Source organism: Apteryx rowi, unplaced genomic scaffold (assembly GCF_003343035.1).
Source record: "Apteryx rowi isolate R43461 unplaced genomic scaffold, aptRow1 scaffold_776, whole genome shotgun sequence".
Classification (NCBI taxonomy): domain Eukaryota; kingdom Metazoa; phylum Chordata; class Aves; order Apterygiformes; family Apterygidae; genus Apteryx; species Apteryx rowi.
Genome location: NW_020451067.1, coordinates 144,150 through 164,777, shown reverse-complemented (window position 1 = coordinate 164,777; position 20,628 = coordinate 144,150). Strand labels below are relative to the sequence as shown.

Genomic DNA, 20,628 nt, shown 5'->3' with positions numbered 1-20,628 from the left:
CCTCTGGGAGTGTCCTTACCAGATAAGCAACCGTGTTTTTCCGCTTCTTTTGGAAAGACGCTGTCAAAACGGCYGGTGCCTTTTACTTCTAAAGGTGACGTTTTGACCTTATTGTCTGCTTTCCTGAGCAGTGCAGACTGTGATTTATATTGGGGACCTGTTGGTTCATGTGTACTACTCTCCCAGTCTCTGCACAGCTTTCAGCTTTTATTAGCAATGATTTTTTTTCAGACCACTGAGTAAAATGGTTTAGTATCAACAGTCAGCTCCTACAAGAGCTTGATAAAAACAAACCTGATGAGGTTTTTCCTTTAAAATAATGTTTTCAACTTCTAGATAGTTATAAACAGTTCRATAAATATTATATTGGCTTTTGAATCAATCTCACTTCTAGACGAAATCTTATACTGTACGAGGTCAAGTGCTAATGGGGGCCCAAGTATGATTTAGTAATGCTATAATAATATGCTTAGTTTTCTAAATAAAGGTTGTCAAAGTAGCATTTTTCCTACAAATCCACTTGATTGCAGGGATTCAGTATGATGATTATGAAAGATGATTATTGGGCCAGAAGACTGATAATCTTCAAGGTCATTGCATTTACTTCAGATATTGGCACAAATGAGGTATTTCTCATTTCAGAAATATCCAAGTATTCTGACTTGCTGAAAGTTAACCTTAGGCCTAGAGAGCTTTTTTTGCCAGCAGGTTTTGAAACCGTAGATGCAAGTTTCTATGCCTGAGGAGTTTTTAAGATGTTTAGAATCAGTAGTTGCAGCCRCTGTATTCTTAACTTTTTTTTTTTCTTTGAACAGATCAAAGAGTGTGCAGATGAACCAGTTGGTAAAGGTTTCTTGGTGTCTTGCCTGGTGGATCACAGAGGAAACATCACTGAGTACCAGTGCCATCAGTACATCACTAAAATGACAGCCATTATCTTCAGTGATTATCGGTTGATTTGTGGCTTCATGGATGACTGCAAGGCTGATATCAATCTCCTGAAGTGTGGCAGCATTCGACCTGGGGAGAAGGTATCCAGAGAACATGTAGATTGTCAATAGGCTTGTAAAAGTGATTCACTTAAGCTTACACAAATCCCGCAACACTATATTACAGCGGTCTGACTTGCAGCTGTGAAAATCCATGCAATACTTAAGCTGTATGAAGAGGGCGATGTCCTGATTCTGTATAGTTCCTTTTTAATAAGGTGCATTCATTGCTTTGAGAAACTGCTGTTCGTAGAGATGACTTTCATTTGTCTGTCTTTTCCTTACCATACCACAGGTAATCTGGTAGGTAGTCGTCTTTTTGGTTACCYTTGCTTAGGCTTGACTTGATATGGTGAATCCAAACAATAGATTTAAGTGATCCATTGCTGGACTTATTTCAGTGTTGTTGGGTCTGATGCAGGAAAGTTATCGAGGTAACGTGGCCTGTGCTAACCTGTTCTGCTTTCTCAGGCCGTAGATGATAGAATGGATCAAGAGCCTGTATTTGTTCCCTTTCCCTTTCCCTTTCCCTTGCCCACCCAAAAAGAAAATGGTTGAASGGCACTTAATCTCTAGTGTCAGATTTTACTAGTTCTGACTCTTTAATACTGTATTGGTTTTACCAAATAAATCAGTGTCCTTTTGCCATATAGGAGTTAAGTGGAGGCCTTGATATTGACTGTACTGCTCTTGTAATTCATCACTCTAATATTTCTATAGCTGCATGTACCAGTTTGCCTGTTCTTGTGTTTGTCTTCATTACTCCTCGTTAAATCTTTCAGCTTCTGCAGCGGTCCATTGCACGAGGAAGCCTCCCTGGAAGTAAGGGACAGGGCCCAGTTTAGAAAATCTGTATGCATTACAGATGTGTTATTTAATGACAGCGCAGGAAATGCAAAGAAAGTTTGTGGTAACCAGAAGCAGGGTGATTTTCAAGGCACTGTCTTTCCCCCTCTATTTCAGTGTAGCTAATGCAGGCAGCAATTATGTAGTGCTGCATCAATGAGTGGCTGCTTTTATGGTAAGATTTTATGTTTAGGGATAAATTTAAAATTGGACTATAAACTTCTTACAATGTTTTTTAATTATAGCTCTTATATTTTTAAGAATTAGGTTCTTAAATCAGCTGTCAATGAGAAGGTGAGAAGCTTTAATGAAAAATATACCAAATTTTTAGATAACAGATATTGGACACATAGCTACCTAACTGTTAGAAATTTTGCTAGTTTGAGTGAGAAGTTCACTGCTCTAAGCAAATTCATCCATAGCGTGTTAAACTGAAGTGCAAGTATACTCTGGAAGGCTTAGCTGAACAACAGAAAGCACAAAAACAAGTACTTCTTGTCAAGAATAAAAGTAGCTGTAAAAGTGGGAGGAACTTGCAAGCGCTGCGGTTTCAGTTTGGTAGCAACTGAGTAACTTGCTTTCTCCAGAAARTAAAGGCTTTCTTCTAATACTAGGCTGAAGGAGCTCTTGGACTGGGACACTGATTTCGATAATTGGTACGGGATCAGAAGTATACTACGGGAATCCTGGCTTACCAGRTCTGCGTAGTGTGGATTTTATGAGTGCAAACCAAATCTCATGCTTGCGTGTGCTAGTGTAACTTTGAAACCCACGTGGGGACTGATGTCCCCCTCTGTGGTGTGTGTCAGTACTTCTGCCACTTAGCGGAGTAGCAGGTAGCAGCGGGTCATTCTGAGAGTGTAAAGGCGATGACTTAAGTGAGTGTGGAGGGTGATGRTGGGGAAGTCAGCGTCAGCAGAATTGCTCGTTCTTTCAGAAATGGGGATATGTGGATACAAAACTCTGCGTATGTCTATATTGCAGTTTCAGAACTCAAGTTTAGAAAAATACAACACTACTGTTATCTGTGGTCCCGATTTTAGTTCTATTCTGTGTGCACATTGGTATCACCTAATTGTGCAGTGCTATAGCAGTTCACTTCTGTGCCACTTTGCTCCTTTCAGTGCCCTGGATACAGGTTGGTAGGTGATGAATAAAAGCTCTATGCGGGTTCCCTGCTTCGCTGGCTGCTGACATTAAGATGTGTGAGGAGTAAGGCTGGAGGCTAAAGGAAAAAGGGTGGCCTGGGTGGCTAAGGTGGTCGCAAGGCACCTGGGAGAAATGAATGCAAACTATGGGACAGTGAAGCAAGCCAGTAACTAACCTTTTATGGGGGGTTGTGCAGCTTGTGCGCTTTCCTCACTTCCTAGTGCCCAACCCAGAATATTTTGCCTTGGTTTGTAAAAGCAGGAGTCTGTTGTATGATTTCTTTTGTGATGTTGTCATCTTTGGCACTTAGAGCAATGGAAGTATTTTATACTGCCGTGGAAACAGCTGTAAGTGGCTATGCAAGCATTTCTTTTGTTGGTGTTCTGTTCTATCTCATTGCTGCTTGAAAGAAATCTCATCTAATTTGCTCCCATCAGATGCTCGTTCAGTTTTTGCCTCCGTACTGTAGCTTCTGAGAGCTGCCTGGAGAGGACTAGTCCTTTTGTGCGGCTGAATGTCACTGAACACTTGAGGAGGAAGACGGGGAGAGAGGATCTTCTCGTGTCTGTGGCAATGAGCACTGCTAGACCACTAGCTCCATTCACATCAGGCTCCTACTAGATATTTCCTATGATTGCTTCATAGTAACTGGGATAAACTCTGTTTTTAAATGTAAAAGGCGCTTCAGTGGGTATATTCTGGAATTACATTGTCTCCTCAAGCCCTGATGCTAGCTAACGATTTCCTATATTTCCTTATTTTGTTTTAGCTTTCTTTCTATTGAATACTGTTCCTGCTGTTGTTGTTTCTGGTGTGATGTTTCCTGTGCTTTCTCTTCCATGTTTCTTGCTGGTTTTCTGGTCTGTAAGAGCAGTGAAGTACAGCTTAGAAGTACTTTAGACTATAGAGTTCATGTTGCTGTATATGTAAGAAAGAATGTAGATGTGTTGTTTGAAAGCATTAAGTATAATTTGTAACACCCCTGCTTTTTGGGCCTAATGGAGAAGTATTTAAGAGTGGCTTCTGTCACCCTTCCAATTGGCTGCTGTGCTTTATAGTGAATTTGGTCTCCTGGTATTTAAACCTTGCTTTGTTTTCATGCAGTACGAATCTAATTTGAAGTTGAGATTAGTAATTGCAAGTGAGCTTTTCTTGAACTGCCTCTCAGAATGAGCTTGCTGCTTTCCTGATGCTGGTGCTGTACAGGGTTGCATCAATTTATTGGGGAGAGTATAGGTGCCCTGGTGCTAGTTTGGATTTAGCTGTGCTGTCTGAGCTGGAATTGATTTATTTGCCACATTAAAAGGGACATAGGCTTAAATTGCACGTCTGTTATAGCACTTTCCCAGATAATAGTATTCTCCAGGTTCCTAAAACGGACACATTAGGAGAGCGTTGTTTCCTCGCTTGTTTTTCCCCCCAAGTGCTTTGACGACAGTTGGCCTCGCTCTTTCCCTAGTTACGTACAGGTTCTGGACACGGAGAGGAAGCAAGTCTGAATCGGAAGATATGATAGCATTTAGTTCAGTCTGTTTACTTAGCTTAGTATTATAGCAGTGTACTATCAACTCAGGTACTGAGAGTTATCTACAGGGAGCGATCCCTGTAATCTTGGCCTCCAAATTAGCCCCATGAAGTGCCAAAGTGAAACTTGAGATATAACCACTAGGTACAGAGGCTACTGGTTTCTATAGCCCGACTGTTCTGCTCCCAGCAAGTCAGCACTGGCTGTTCAGTGCGAGATGCTGTTTGATAAAACAGGTTATGTTCCACCCTCCTGGGTGCTGCTGCTTTGTCCTCTGACTCTTATCTGTTCGCTTCCCGAGTTTATCTGTGTAACTCTGCAACGCTGACAATAGTGCGCTCAAGGCATGACAAATTTCAGGCAGGATAAAGTCTTTCTGGGGATCTTCTGGAAATGACAAACAAACGAGAATTGCAAAGCCTAAACTATATTAAAAGAAAAATCTCACATGAGAGATCCCCAGACTAGGGATAATTATCTAGTATGTTTTACAGATCTCTGCAACTTTCAGACAAAATTCTCTATTTAAGAATGGTAGCGATGGTGAGATGACAGTTCAGAGAGGCTCATGTGGTTTTTTTGACTGCAGTCTTCTGTATTTCAGTGTGGCTTACTAGAGGAATGAAGCCTAGGCTGGGTCAGTCCCCCACAGCAATTTTTGGAAGCCCTGACCTGTGAAAACAACTTAGAGGTGGAAGTATTGAATGTTATATAGGTTTTCTGACAACAGGGTGCTAAACAGAAGCAAAGCTCCTTATGGCTCACCTGGTGGAGGAGCTGCAGCAGGCATTTACCCCTTGTTACCCAGCAGGGAGCCGGTGCCGGAGTGGGTCCGCGAGGGCTCCTAGCGGGAAGCAGCCCCCTCGGCTTCGGTGCTCCGGAATTTAAGCTGGCCCTGGCAGGACCGCTAGCAAGCGAAGTGCAGGTGGGAGTGCAGAGCCTCCAAAGAAATGTGGTCGTTGCAAACGTATGTCAGAGCTGTCATGCCACCCTTAGGATCAGTCCGTTGGACTTCTGATTACCAGCTGCTGCTGCAAAAAAAGACGGTTGTGTGCAGCCGTACACCCATGTTTGCTTTCCCCTCCAGTCTGCAATAAGAGAGCATACAATCTTAAATACAGTATATACTAGCCAGTAATTAAAGCCTTGTAAAATGGAGAACAGTTATAGTGTGCTTTGGTATGGCAATGAGCATACATCCTGATTTGGATTTTTATGCGCCCTTTTGATCTGTGGTACAGATATAATAAGCTGGCAGTCGTTCACCTTGCTCCGAGCTCACATTCAGTACTTAAGTTACGTTCCTTTGCGCTAGGCATTTAAGCCCAAAGCTTTGAAAACTCAGGCCACTTATTTAAATGTTTAAAACTAGTGATTGAACTGATGGTTCTCCAAACTGCTTTTTTGAAGTCTTGTCTATATTCTTTGCTTGAGCAGTAGCACAGCTGCCCTCGTGCACTTCTGAAGAAACAAGGCTGCAGCTCTATGATCTCCTTAAGCTAGCGTAACTTTGTGCTGCCTCTCAAAGGAGTACGCTGTTTTGGTCAGCACTAGCTCTTAGGGACCTGGTCTGCCTGAAAATGAACCCCAGCTTAGTTTAATTAGTCTCTCAAACACTTGTCAAGTGGGCACAGGACACCGGTGGCACCATGAGAAGGCATGTGCGTGCTCAGTGGTAGGAGAACAGGCAAGACTGCCTCTTTCAGGAGCCTGCTGGGTGGTCTTGTATATGTTTGCATTTCTGTTAAGCCTGATGTGTTTTAAATTACTGTAATACAGGGCAGCAGAGCAGCCAGAACTGCGAGATGATCTACCCAAATCTAAAACCTGTATTTGTGAAATAATGCAAAAAAAAATTAGTGATTTTATATTGTATCCCTGGAATGCAGCAGTAAATGCTCATCTCCTGCATATATAAATCAGCTTCCCTAGTAAAAATAGGTTTACTTTCATATATAGCATGAAGCTGTTGACTAGGAACCTAGACCCACACTGGAAGAAACCTGGAAACTTCTGCCCATCCTAGCAGAAACAGCTGGCCTTGTGCCCTCCTGCCTTGGCTGCAAGGGAGAGCCTGCAGGTGAGTGAATAATCCCAGCCTGCCTTGCCTCCCAGCTGCAGCCTCGACTAGGCTGGAGCCAAAAACTGCCGCAGGAGCTTAAGATGGTGGTTTTCAATCATTTAGTCCTGCCAGCTCCCTCGTTGTAATTACTACGTATGAATGACCACAAGGGTTTGAGAAGCAGTTTGTGTTTGGCGTGGTGATGGATAAATGGCAGTTTTAAGTAATAACATGGCAAACTTACTACTATAGCTAGTATTTCTCTTAGAATCTGTTTATATATATAATGAGATTTCTTGGAAGGTGCTGATGCCTGGCCAGCGTATACAGTTGGTAAATTCCCATTCAAAGCAAAGAGTGAACCAGAGTAGGGTGGATTTTTTTGTGTGGTTTGGTTTTGTTTGTTTAGAAAACTTTTAGCTCTTAAGCTGCTGATGCTTGTGCGTTTTATTTACTACACTGTAGTTGGCCTGTTCTGCTTGTGCTCCTAGTGTAGCGGAGTCAAACCGGAATCAAAGGCTGCCTGTCTGAGGAGAAGTGTCACAAAAAGACTTGGAAGAGTTGCACTGCTTTGAATAGTCATGGCCGCGTTTTATGGAGACTCTCCTGCTCAGGCTGCTACGGCAGTAATGGATGAATCTGAAATGGTTGCCGCAGATGCCAGGTTGAGTGGTTCAGTTGTATGCAAATGTTCATGCTTTGTTGCATCCCTCAGATAGTAGCAATATCCTCTCAGAGCAGAGCAGCATAAATTAAGGAATTGGATTTATAATAGAAGATATTCCTCTTCGCCCGAAAAACTTGCAGAAGCTGTGAGAGAAGATCTGTTCCAGAAAAATTCTGGTTTTAGAAGAGTTGGACGTTCTATAGGGATATATGGGTTAGTTCTCTTTCTAACCAGGTTGGGAAGATGTTGGAAGCTAAATGGAGCTTTGGTCAGCTTTGTCCTGCCTTTTCCCTGTTTTCGTACAAAGCACAGGCTCACTACATTTATTTGCAGTTGCTGGTCATGGTCCAAAGTTGCCTTCAGGCTCTATTAAACTTGCAGGACGGTGGGCATGGGTTACAGTACTGGGTCAGAACTGCTTTGTCTGAGATTTCAACTGCTGTTGAATGCTTTGAATTTTTTTTATTCCCTTAATGGAAGAATTAGCCTTGAGAATCCTAGATTGGTCAGTGCTCCTGCATGGCCTTTTAGCTTTGCTAATTATCATTGCCCAAAGTGAAGGCTTGTCCCAGCATGGAGTGGCTATAATTTTTCTCTCCCCAAGTACGTTCTTGATGTGATGCTGTTGCTTGCTGTTGCCATGGTGCTGAGAGAGCTATGTCAGATTAAAGATGATTTGGTCATTTTGGTAAGCTGCTCTAAGCAGTGTGACTAAGTAGTGATAATCTAATTAAGYCACATCAAAACAAGCCAAGAGCATTGGAGGGGGTAATAGCACTCTGACCATCAGCAGGATGGCGGTATATAAAGGTGGTGGTTGGGGACAGTGCAGGTCAAGGTTGTTGAACTAGGTGGAGATGGGGAAAACACAGTAAGATCATCTTAGTTTGCTTGGCCGACCCTGGCTTGGAGTCTGGTTGTAGCTCACCTGTTCTGACTCGGATGAGAACTCTTTCAGGGGGTTTATTAGTTGTTGTTGCTGTGCCACATATGAGTGTACATGCCGTAAGACTGATATTTTTCAAGTCTATGTGTAGATGATCTGTCTGTCACTTAATTTATGTGGTGCTTATCCAGAATCGCGGGTCACTTGTTCATGCATGTGGTCAGTTACAGGTACGCTCTTTCTCTTTTCACGTAGGATGCCCACTCGCAAGGAGAGGTGGTGGCATGCCTGGAAAAAGGCCTGGTAAAAGAGGCAGAGGAGACTGATCCTAGAGTTCAGGTTTCTGATCAGTGTAAGAAAGCAATTCTTCGTGTAGCTGAACTCTCTTCAGATGACTTCCACTTGGACCGGCATCTCTACTTTGCCTGCCGGGACGACAGAGAACGATTTTGTGAAAATGTGAGTATTTTCCTCTTGCCTTCCCTTCTACATGGAATCAGAGTGGAGCCTGAGCATGATCATGTGATACTGAAAACAGGCACCTCTTAGCTGTCCCTTTGCAATAACTCCGGTATTCAGTTCACTAACCCAACAAAAAAGCGTTACAATTTTTACTGGGTTAATGAACTGAATTGCCTTATAAATGGTTTGATGGGCATCAGACCTGGAGTGGAAGGTGTGGAGCCTCTCAAATGGGGAGAGGGAGGCCAAGGGGAGTGACTCCTTCCTTCTGCAGTGGTAAGCTGTTGCACAAGATTAGTCTCTTCTGACTTTACTTGCAGCACTCCTTACCACTGGAGCGATGAGCTGGAAAGCTGCACTGTTCAGTCTGTATTAGCTTGTATCAGCTGAGAGGTTTCTCACTAAAAGGCTGATGAACCAGATCAGAGTGAAAAAAGAAAAACTGTCAGCAAGGCTTTTTTTAAAATTTTTTTGGTAGTACAGAAGCCATCACAATCAGTTCAAATGCTAGCTTTAATATATTTCTACCTTAAAAAGAAATCTTTTTAGCATAGTTTAGCCTGCTTGTTAAGCATAATGTGTCTTATCCTTAATGGCTCATGTTACTGTTCTGTTTCACAGACTCAGGCTGGGGAAGGCCGAGTTTACAAGTGCCTCTTTAATCACAAGTTTGAAGAATCAATGAGTGAAAAGGTAGGTATCTGTCTCAGTGGGACAAATCCTTAATGCAGAAATCATCAGATCATTCATCAACCCAGACTGCGTTATTCTTTTCCAGCGTTGAGGAAAATCCATCATCTACATGGCCAGATAACAGACTGCTTTAACAGATGCCTTTACTTTGATAGGTTTGTGTTTCCAGCTACATGCTGATGGCTTGAATTAATTGTGTTCAAGTTACAGCCTTTAAAGTTTAAGGATGTAAATAAATCAAAGCTGCTCTTGGGTGGGTAATTTGGGAAGGTAGACTTGGAGCTCAAGTGGCAGTGTGGTGATTAAGTGTTTAAAGTAGAAGTAGCATCATGCTGAGGTAAGCCTGAATAAATCGTATCATAATGTACAGGTTAGAAACAAATTGTCTAAATATCTCAGTGTAGGAAGCTGTATGGGTATTTCACTTCTTTGTTTTCCAGGCTATAATTATCTGACTGTTAAGCAGCAAATTGTGTGGGGAAGATGTATAATTCAAAGTTACTGGAGTTTTCCTTACATTTTTCTGCCTGAAGATAAGATTTTTAACAAAAAAGTTGATCTGTAAAGTCAATCCCAAGAAGAGTTTACTTAAAACACCCACACCATTACAGCTATTAGGAAGACAGCAATGTCTTCAGTGATTTCAGAAGCAGCATCATAGTGATAGGAACTAAATAGAATTATAGTCTTAAAGGATACAAAGATGTGTATCTGTAAAGCCCTTCTCAACGAAGCTCCACCGAAGGAACCCGATTCAGAGGCCTGCAGGGATCGGACTCATTTTCTTTTCTTTAAATGCATTAGCTATCTGAAAGCTTAGTTCCAATTAACAAATTCAAAACTGAGGGAGGAGTCCTTGAGGGCTTGAAACAAAGCTTCATTTTATACAAGGATGTTCCTGAGACAGTGCTATTTTTCGCTTAGTTTGTTTTTGGTTGTACAGAAATTGTGTTTTGCAGTGGGGTCTTTTCCATGATGAGCTGTGTGGCTTAAGATATGAATATGAATGGCTGGGAGTTTAGACAAAGCTGTAGCAAATTACTTGATAGGAAGAGAGAAGCGGGTGCTCCGAGGTGGAAGAGCAGTTTGCAGAGCAGGAGGAACGCACAGTCTAATTCTCACCCTCGTGGCTGCCAAGGCTGGACCATATGTAAAGTCACTAGTTTTGCACAAGTTGTTAGTAAAAAGTTTCTTCTTGCTGATGTTGCCAGGTGCTGCGCGCACATAGGAGACAGTAGCTGACTAGTGGGCCGCTTGCTTTGTGCTCACCAAGCTTCTTAGAAGCCCCTTTTTTGGATGAAGTTAAGGGGTGGTTCTTGCAGCTCCTGGGTTGTGGGTCAAGTTTGGTCACAGTGCATCCTCCTGAGTCTCACCAGGTTTGGAAAAATGGCTAGAAATTTCTGTGGGTAGGCTGCATATCTGTGCTGTCATCTGTTTGGCGCATTACAGTACAAATCCGAAGAACGTACTCTTTTGTAAATGTGACTGGGAAAAGTTGCTTCTTGAGGGCATGAGGTGAGCATGTACCAGAGCTGGGATAAATGTCAGCTACTGATCTTAGTTACTGAGAATGAGTCATGCTTTCAGCTGTAGCTCTTCACAAAAAAATGGATGAACGTGCAGTTCTAAGAAGTGATCTGCAGAAGACTGTTGCCTTTAAAACCCTTGATCTATTGACCTCAGATGTGGGTTGTTAACTGTGCAGCTTCTATGAGACAACCAAATTTAACTGCGATCCAACTTAAGCATATGAATTTTAGGGCACCAGTCTTCTTTTGAAATGCAAAGAACTTGAAAAACTTAGTAGCCGAGCAAGCACTCTGCCACGAGCGTGTTCAGCCTCATTCAGCTGTCCTAACGTGTCTCCTGCAGTGTCGTGATGCGCTGACAACCCGCCAGAAGCTGATTGCCCAAGACTACAAAGTCAGTTACTCGCTGGCAAAGTCCTGTAAAAGCGACCTGAAGAAGTATCGCTGTAATGTGGAGAATCTTCCCCGGTCTCGGGAAGCCAGGCTTTCCTACCTGTTGATGTGTTTAGAGTCTGCTGTGCACAGAGGTAAGAGGAGCTGGCCTGAGTGATGGCTCCTTGCTGGGGTCTTGATTTTAAAAGTTTGTGTGAAACTTTGAACTAGCAGCTTCAACGTGCATTTATAGCCTCCTTCTCCAAGGAAGCTTCTTTGAAATTTTGGGTCGAAGAAAGGCAAGTTTCCTCATCCTGATGCTTTCATCACTGTTAATTTGAAGATTATCTAAAAATAGCTGAGGAAATTTCTGACAATAGCTCTTATTGTGTAGGCCAGAAGCTTAAAATGCAAAATAGCAAATCCCACTTGGACTGATAATGTGTAATTGCAAATCCTTCTATTCACTATGAATTCAGACAGGTTTTTTCCCCCTCCTTTGTGGAGTAAACATTAAATATGCTAGTAATTTAAAACACAGAATAGGCAACTTATTCATCATCACTCAGTGAAAGCCAGGGGTATTCAAACCTATGCTGCTTATGCTCCTTCAGTAGCTTGAGTAAATGCTTTAATTTCTGTAGCTCTTACCTAGTTTTTGCTATGTATAAGGAAAGTAAGCGCGACAGTGTTCTTGCTGTACACTTAAGTTACTGTAAGCTGGAGACATCCTACTACCCATGGCCGTCCCAAAGGCATTAGGGGGCCCTATACAGTAGCACCATGTTAAATGTTCTCTATGAAATTGCTGTAATGTGTAAAATGACACAGATGCAGAGGATATAATACGTATTGGAGAATTGTTTGTTGCGAATGAAGCGTTTAGGATCCTGTGGCAGAGCTGCATGCTGCAGTGCTGCAGGTGCAGTAGGGGAAGACTGCCGTAGCACCCTGAGCAGTCTGTGCATTTGTGAGTTTGATTAACTCATTGCTTCTGATTGATGTGTAAATGCGGTGTGCTGTCTGTGGAAAAAGGCTTTTCCTTCCCCTGCAGAAGAGCAGGTGCGTTCCCAAATTACATGCAGGAAACTGCTGTTCGGTTATTAACTTCCACCATTGCAGTGGAACAGGTTCGGCAGTGCGTGGCTCACACGTGAAGCAGAGCCCAGGAGGAGCRCTATTATTCCATACACCTCCACTTTTTTGTATTATATTATCTGGGAGCCCCTGTGGTGGTGTAGGACCTCCACTGTATGGGGATTTTACTCCTATGAATAGATGGGGGGGCGCACACAGCAAAAAAGCTATCCCATTCYTTTTGACTCAAGCCTGTTTTCATGAGATGCTTGTAAAGCTTCTCGGTAGCAAATTTCAGTATTTATTAAAGCTAAATTTCTGTACAACTGCAGTTGGTTTGTTACACACCCAGTGTGTTGTTTTGGTTATGTCTTCGATTTTAGTTTTTGTGCTGTTGCTCCAGAAAACTTCTTCCTCTGTGTGAGTGTGTTTAACCTGCTGTCCAGACTAATTCCCCTGCCCCGTTACTTAGAAAGCTTTTAAATTACTGGAGGTGCTTCCGTTTCTACAGTGAAAAAAATGACCACCTGAATGTACGGGGAACAGATAACCTGTACTGCAAAACTACGGATCCAGTGAGGGTTTTCAGTTATTCTTCAGAAGCAGCTCCTGCCTGTAACGTAAAGTCCAAACTAAGATACTCCTAATCTTTCAAGAGGTCACTCTTTGAAAGCCATGCACTGAATCCAGAGAATGATTCATTTATAGGTTGTGTTAAATGACAGGAGCCGCAGTAGCAATTGGCTTAATCTCCAGCAAGTCTGCTCAAGTATGTTTGCTAGTCTAGTATTGTCCAGAATGTGGACATGGTCCCTAATCTTTTGATATTATGGCAGCACTAAGGCTCCTGGTCAAGAAGGGCTCTGCTAAGCATTGCTACTAACTCGCGTCGTCTTCTCTTGGCTTAGGTCGACAAGTGAGCAGCGAGTGCCAGGGTGAAATGTTGGATTACCGGCGCATGCTAATGGAAGACTTCTCATTGAGCCCAGAAATCATCCTGAGCTGCCGAGGGGAGATTGAACACCACTGCTCGGGCCTGCATCGGAAAGGCCGCACGCTGCACTGCCTGATGAAAGTAGTACGAGGAGAGAAGGGAAACGTCGGGCTGAATTGTCAGCAGGCAGTAAGATGCTTTTCTATCACTTCAGTTCTAGGTGGTTGAGTTGGTAGAAGGAGTGATTTGTCTGTTAACGTTTTGCCTTGCAATGAAGATTGTGCTGAAGGCAACCTGGCTCTGTCAGGTACTAGAGGATGCTGGAGGCAGGTGTGTAATTACCATGGTRTGAGGTGTGACTTGGTATCTAGCAGCACATTAATATTGCTCTTTAAGAAAATGTTTTCRTCTGGATTTCATGTTCGATCTCCAGTAGTTCTTTTCCAGCAGCTCTCAAGTCATCTCATTCTCTCCTGGATGTAAGATGTAGGGAAACTTTTGTTTATGTAAATTCTAAAGTATTCTCTCCACACATGCCCTGTACTTGAAAATGCACAAAATCTTCACAGAGTAGCTTTCAACTCCATTTTGTTTTTTCTATTTCACTCGGCTTGAAGATGGAAATGGAACTTCAGTGACTGGTATGATGAACTGCTGTTCATCATTTCAGTTGCACCTACTGAAAGAAATGGTCGTTCTCTAAAATACTTTTTTTTTTTTTAAATAGGGCAGTTCTTTTGGCCTTTTTAAACTTCATTTTGTGTTTGGTCTTTTTAAATTGAAAGCAATTACTTCATATTTCTCCCAAATCATTAACGCTACTTCATGTGACATTGCATTTGTACCTAATACCTATTTTTAATGACCCTTCAGCCTGTGTATGCGAGATGAGCCTGGAAAAGGGACATCAATGCAGAAGTGGCCGAGGAGTGGTGTACAAAATCTCCTCAAATTGCTACGTCAGCAGTAACAGATGTGTGCTCTTGACCTCCTGCCGTATATGGAACCACTGTAGCCCACTTTCAGTTTAAATGTAGCTTAAAGCCCGAGGCCAGAATGTTCCCAACGTGTATGTATTGGCAAAGATAAATGAATGAAGAGCTGATGAAATTTTATTTTCAGGCGTTGGATGATTTTGTGCTGAAGCTTATTCTGTGTAAACACCAGGTGTGTCAGTGCAGCAGCTGTGTATTTTGAGTCATATCTGCAGTGCACTACAGTGAGTTATGCTTTGCAACACTTGTGTGGAAAAGCTGGATACTTGTTTCTGTTTCTTTCAACTATGAAGTTGAACTTGCTGCCTCAGAGTTTGGTTATCCAAATATTACTGGAAGGTTCTGCTTGGGAGTAAATCCCAGATCATGAAGCACATGTTCAGAGTAAGTCCCAAGTTGAGTCAGGGAGCCTCCCAAAGTGATGGGAGATTTCAGACTTTCGGGGAAAGAGAAGAACCTCTGTAGAAATCTATAGGTTTTCCCCATATCTCTTATTAAAATACCGCTTTATTTTCGGACAGGAAGTTGATGCAGTAGCAGGGCTTGCCAGTGACTGTCCTTTAAACTGAATGACCTGTGTTCTGTTCTCTGTACAAAAGACAGCAGGAGCAAATTAAATGTTAATTTTATAAAATATGATTAGCTTGCCCATATCTTTGTGGGCAGAAGGAAATAGATGATTGCAAGAATAAGATAAGTGTCCCAATATTCTGGGTTCCTGAGGAGTGACATAATGCTCTTACATAGCTGCCTTCAACTTCGGAAGTACCTAAATCATTTATTGTTGATGTTTTGCATGGGGATGGTGATGGTTAGACTGGCGATGGTCATCTCAGCTGTCAGGTTTTGTTCCGTTATGTTTTTTTGTACTAAAATGAGCTTCCTGCTTTTACCTTCTATGGTAGGTAAATTAGTTTCTAAGGAAGAGAATATTGTCTGGATCCCTTCCAGCTTCTGAACTTCTCATGAGAGACTTGAACTCCCCTGTCATGTGAGATTGGTCCATGTGACAGGCCATGAAGGTGGCACATTAGAAGTCCAGCCCTTTCTAGTAGCTACAACTACTTGAGTTCCTTTCTGATACCTCAAGAGTCCCTTTGCTGACAGACGATTCTGCTGAGCTGCTGACACTCTTTTGAAGCTGCTTTCTCAGATTCTTAGTTTGCACGTATCAGCTGATGGTAGCACTGCTGCTCTGTGGCATCTCTGCCTTTTCACCTGCGGAAATGGAGGAAGATTGAGCAAAGCAGGCAGCAGAACATCATTTTGGGGGTCGTTGCAGTGGAGCTGGCTTCCAGTGCTTTGGACCCATCTCCGAATGTTGTCTTTCATCTGCCAAGTCCAAATCTTCTGTCCCAGCAGAACAGCTGGATAGTTCATCTCTGCTTTTAGTTGCTTCATAGGTAGCACTAATACAACACTTATTTCTTGCCTAGCTCAAAGCAGTAGGGCTGCTCCTGAATTTTTTCCGTGTAGAAGCTGTATGACCAGACCCATTTGCCTAGACAGCTTGCTCGAGGAATTCAGAACTGGAAGTGTCTAATCTGGATCTCTTTTTACTTGGACTCTCCCATCTGTCAAGGCTGGCTCTGATTCTGCTTGCCTTGTGAAAGGAAAATGTTTGTCCATCTGCGCAAAAACAAAACAAAACAAAAAAACCCAGTGCTTTTATTTTTCTGCAGGGACATCTGCCTGTGCACTTTCCTGCATGAACAGTTTGAATGATTCTTTGTACTTAAAACTGTCAACCAAACGCACCTAAGGCCTTCTCAAACCCTGGTTTCTCCCTCTGAGGGGTTTTGTTTCTTGTGACTTACCCCGACCAGACTGATCTCGCATATGAGAGTCTGTGCTCACGATTAACCATATTGCCGTGAAAGAGGCATGCCTAGCCCCAAACTTCTAAAAATTGTGTGTTTTTTCCCATCTTTGCTTTGCACGGTGAGCTTGCCAAAATGCCAAGCGCTCTACGTGGCGGGAATGATTGCTTTGTGCAACATGAATAAGACACCGTAAGTTCAAAAAAACTTCCTAGTCTTTGGTTAGCCGTCTTTGCCTAACTGTAGGCCTGAATATTTTGCTCACCCAAGGGTGAAATGGCAGCGTCTCACAGGTACCCTCCTGCAATGTGCCCTTGTAAAGGGGTATTTGCAGTTGGGCTCTGCCATCACAGTGTCCTGTCAATTCTGAAGTGAAGGCAGGGGCTGAATTTGAAGGTAGAGCTCCTATTACTCTTGAAAAGTTCCTTGCTCTCAACAGGGAGACAGATAGTATTGGTGTGAAGGAGTTCCTGCGCATACGGAGGGCGGGTTCGGGATGCTGTAGCACTCGGGCCATAGGCTATAGATCATCGGAAAGCGAATATACGTGTCCCTTAATCGTGAGCACCAGCCCGTAAAGGGTCTACAGCTGCAAGAAGTAAAGTTATACACGATGGTGTGGAACACCTGTGGTGTGGCTCCATGGAAGTAATATTTTGTACTAGAGTCACTGCTGGCAAACCCCTTTTCTAATACATTTTCTGTTGCTCTGGCCTCTTTGTTTTTTTCTGTTTATCCCTTGAGCATGAAAAACTATAATTACTGCTAAAAGGGCTGTTATCTCTGCTTTCGGCTTCTAATACAGCTAATAAATTGATAGTTAATTGTTAATTTAGCTCCAATTCAGGATGAAAGTTCAGCGGATTATAAGGCTTATCTAACTGCTTTTCAGTAGCAAGAGGTAGTTGTGGAAGGGGGGAAAACTCTCCAAAACTCTCCCTTTTATCACCAGTGCCAAACTACTCACCTCCCACTTATTCCTGGGTCAGGGGAGCTGGCTGCCTGCTTTACATTTTGCACTTGGTTGAGAATTTGATTTGGGAACCCTACAGTAGTTCCCAAAATGGCATTGCAAGGAGAAAGAGGACTGGAAGCTCTCTGGTACTTCTGAAATGCCACCTCAAGGCCTGACCACTTCGTCTTGGAAAAGGGGCTTCGGAGAGCTGCTGAGTCTTCCTGCTCATCTGGTCCACGTGCTTCTGACCCCGTCGGGCAACTGGGCGTTTTCATGAGCAAAGGAGATTCTCTGGGGTATGAAAGCTGTGATCATCATGATTGCAATTTTTGCAGAAAATAGTGTTTGAAGGAGACATGGATTTTGAAGTGCCACATTGGTAGGACTGAAAAAAAGTGGTTTTAAGTGCTTGGAAATTGCTGCTGAGTAAAATGCTTTTTTCCAGCATTATTAATGCTTCTCTTTTATGCATCTTTCATATCTTGCCATTGGGGGGGTTCTTGGATTAAAAATAACACAGGACTCAATCAGATGAAGAACCTAACCTTATTCAAGCTTTAAATGACTCTATTTGAGCTCAAGTATCCCTTTTAACTGCTGGGAAGTGTCTGACTGAACTGACTCAATTGCTATAAATCCTGCAAACTGAATAAATGAAAATAATTCTAGGTTTGTCTACTTAAGCAATGCTCTCCTGCTAGCTAAACTAGTACAGACCCGTGCAGGAGAACAAGACTTCCCTCTTGTTGCTCTTCCCTTTGCAGTACTGCAGCGAGAGGGAGCAAACTCCATACAGGCGACCCGTGGGAGTGTCCCCATCAATTAGTATCCCAAGACAGGCCCAATCTTCCCTTAAACGTGGATGATATAAAATTGTGGTCTTCACTACATTGGGTATTGTGGGTGTATTGACTTGTGCAGTAGGATAAATTATTTTAAATATTGAAAGAGCTAAAAAGAGGAGTATGTACCTAAATTTGCAAGTACAGTTTGGGAGACTCTAATAGAGACAAAATACCTAGACTGCAGGTGTAACCGTTTACTTCAACTCTGCCCAGTACCCTGTTCACTTTGGCATCTCGCACTTGATAGTGACCAGAATACTGCTTTAACTGAGACATGAGGAAGAATCTTGCCTACATATGATATGCTCTGATATGCTCCGGCTAAGCAGCTTATTTAATCTGCACTCATAAGAAAATGTCAAATTTGGAGGTTTTATTCTTCCATCCCTCCTTGCGGGAGTAATTCAGTAATCGTAATACTTGATCCCTTTTTATATGTAAACGTGCGACTTGATCCCAGCATTTTACGTGCGGTGTGTGCGCAGGTGCAGGCTGCGTGTGTATGCACACCGACAGAATTACCATCATCTTCATTAAAAGCTGCAGAAGAGTCGGTGTAAGGTTGTATCACTTCTCGCTTCTCCAGCCTGTTAAGGTCTATTTCTCTGTTATGAACTGGATTTAGATCCTATGCTGTCTTCTATTTGACCCTGTCAGATTCATATAAAACTTGGTCCTATTTTTTTTAGTGTTGTCTCCAAAAAAAAATCCCAAGAATTTTTGCATCAACACTTACTAAATCTGGCTTAAATCTGCCAGGCAATGTTCTTCGGAGTTGCCTGCATCCCTTGGAAGCTGAGATTAGGCATAATTAACTTCAGGCCAAGAAGTTGCAGGAAAACTTGTGCTCCTCCCAGGCAGTATGTGGTCTGTCTTCTGGATTACAAGCTTCCTACTAGATAAAAATAGTAATGCTGGCTTTTACTTTCTGCGATGCTCTGATGCTTTCTTTGTCTATGTTCTGTGATGCTAGGGCTTTGCCCCTGAAAATGTGCTGGATGATGTTTAGGTGCAGACTTTGAAAGATGGAAGATACAATTGTAACTGTGCTTTTGATTTAATTGGACTGAGGGCCAGTGACGAAAATCATTTAAGCAACTATCAGGATGTTAACAGCGTGGACCGTTTGATGTCGGCACAAAGTTACCTTCTAAGCAAGCTCTCATTTTTTTGCTCTAAATTTGTTGGCTAAAAGTGTTTGCCTGTAGGATGATGATATCAGTCTGCCTGACATCTGTTTGCCCAGTCTTCGAGAATTCATGGCTTGGTGGGGAGCCAAAGTGGGGCAGGGATATCCCTGAATGGGTGGCGGCCRAGAAGACTACCCTTCCCCCCAACATGGTCAATGAAATGTAATTTTGAGCTTCATCCAAATCCCATTCCCCTGTGCCCAGCATGCGTCTCCCAAACTCATGGTCAGATGCCATGGGCTGTGGGAAGACCACCTGTATTAAGCCTCATTTTGATCTTGGTGCTGTGGACACTAAATGAGGTTTCTCTATTATGCGGAGTCAGTTTTTTCTGAAGCTTTCATCAGAATAACTGTTTAGCAATGAGAAGATTTGCTTAAACTGTTCATACTGAGCTTACCTATGAGAGTTTAAAGTATTTAGCAAGAAGTCACAAAGGTAGCGCATGGATATTGTAGCTTCAAATGGGCATCCGTAATCTCCGAATCTGTGAAAAGTTTATTCTCACTTTTGATTTTACACCGTGGCTTCTCTTAACAGGTAGATACAGAGATGGAAAACTGCTGCCCTTCTTAAAAGAACATATATTTTCTGTAGTATAGACCAAATTGTGGTTACCCTGGTTTCCAAAAGCTTGAACAGGCATCCCTGAGGAAATCCTGCCTTATGGATCTGCAGAATGGGACTTTGTATCTTGTATAGTCAATGAGTTCCCCTCCAGACAGTTCAGAAATGTTTTAAAGCTTTGCTTATATTCAAGCAACTGATCTTTAAATGTTGATTTGGGTTTTGGTTCAGAATGGTAGATAAGTTTCATGGAAATGTGGCAAATTTGCTTTTTTGGTGTTATCAGCCTAATGGAATGAGGTTGTCACCAAGGTATAAGATGGACCGAAACCACAATATTCAAATTTTATCAAATCTGTTTTGTAGATCGGTGTATAATAACTCCAGGTTTGACCTTCAACACGTGACAAGTCTCATCAAATGTTACTGGGCTGCTTCATAAGTATAATTAGGGTTCAGCAGCACTGGACTCCTGTGTCTGACAATTGAGCTGCCGGTGCAAAGTTTCCTAGTGCACACAATTTGACAGTACTTAAAATAAGCAACTGTAGAATAGACTTCATATCTGCTAGTGTCATTATTACCATGGAATTGCCAAACTGAGAAGCTTTCAAGCATTGATTTGGAGCTTTATAACTCATGTTTTCCTGTCCACAATTCTCTTCCAGCTTCAAACGCTGATTCAAGAAACTGACCCCGGTGCAGATTACCGCATTGACCGAGCTTTGAATGAGGCTTGTGAATCGGTTATACAGACTGCCTGCAAGCACATACGGTCTGGAGATCCAATGTAGGTTGCTGTCTGTTATTGATTTTGTTTCTGTTGGGCATCCGTAAAGGTTATGTGGCTGACCAGTACAGATATTAACCTGTCCAGAAATGAGACTCCAAGCTAGCAATTCATACAGGGCTGGAGGTGGGAACCAGGTTGTCTTCTGTTTTTGCTGTATAAGCAGGCTAGTATATTTGTAGCAAGGCTGGTTTAGCAGCGGGGAAGGATGTAGCTATCTTAGGAGCTTAAGTTAAATTCATAACACTTGATGTGCTGATTTCCCTTACTACATA

The 20,628-nt window shown here is 42.6% G+C and overlaps 1 protein-coding gene across 1 annotated transcript in view; it reads left to right on the top strand.

Moving 5' to 3' along the window:
• Positions 1–20,628, top strand: part of GLG1 (golgi glycoprotein 1) — a 48,651-nt gene that overhangs the window by 5,045 nt on the left and 22,978 nt on the right. Inside the window, exons 3-8 of the mRNA XM_026088589.1 lie at positions 816–1,031; positions 8,380–8,583; positions 9,208–9,279; positions 11,152–11,335; positions 13,166–13,380; positions 20,232–20,353. Coding sequence (XP_025944374.1) covers positions 924–1,031; positions 8,380–8,583; positions 9,208–9,279; positions 11,152–11,335; positions 13,166–13,380; positions 20,232–20,353 — 905 coding nt within the window. The 5' untranslated portion in view covers positions 816–923. The remainder of the gene's footprint in view (positions 1–815; positions 1,032–8,379; positions 8,584–9,207; positions 9,280–11,151; positions 11,336–13,165; positions 13,381–20,231; positions 20,354–20,628) is intronic.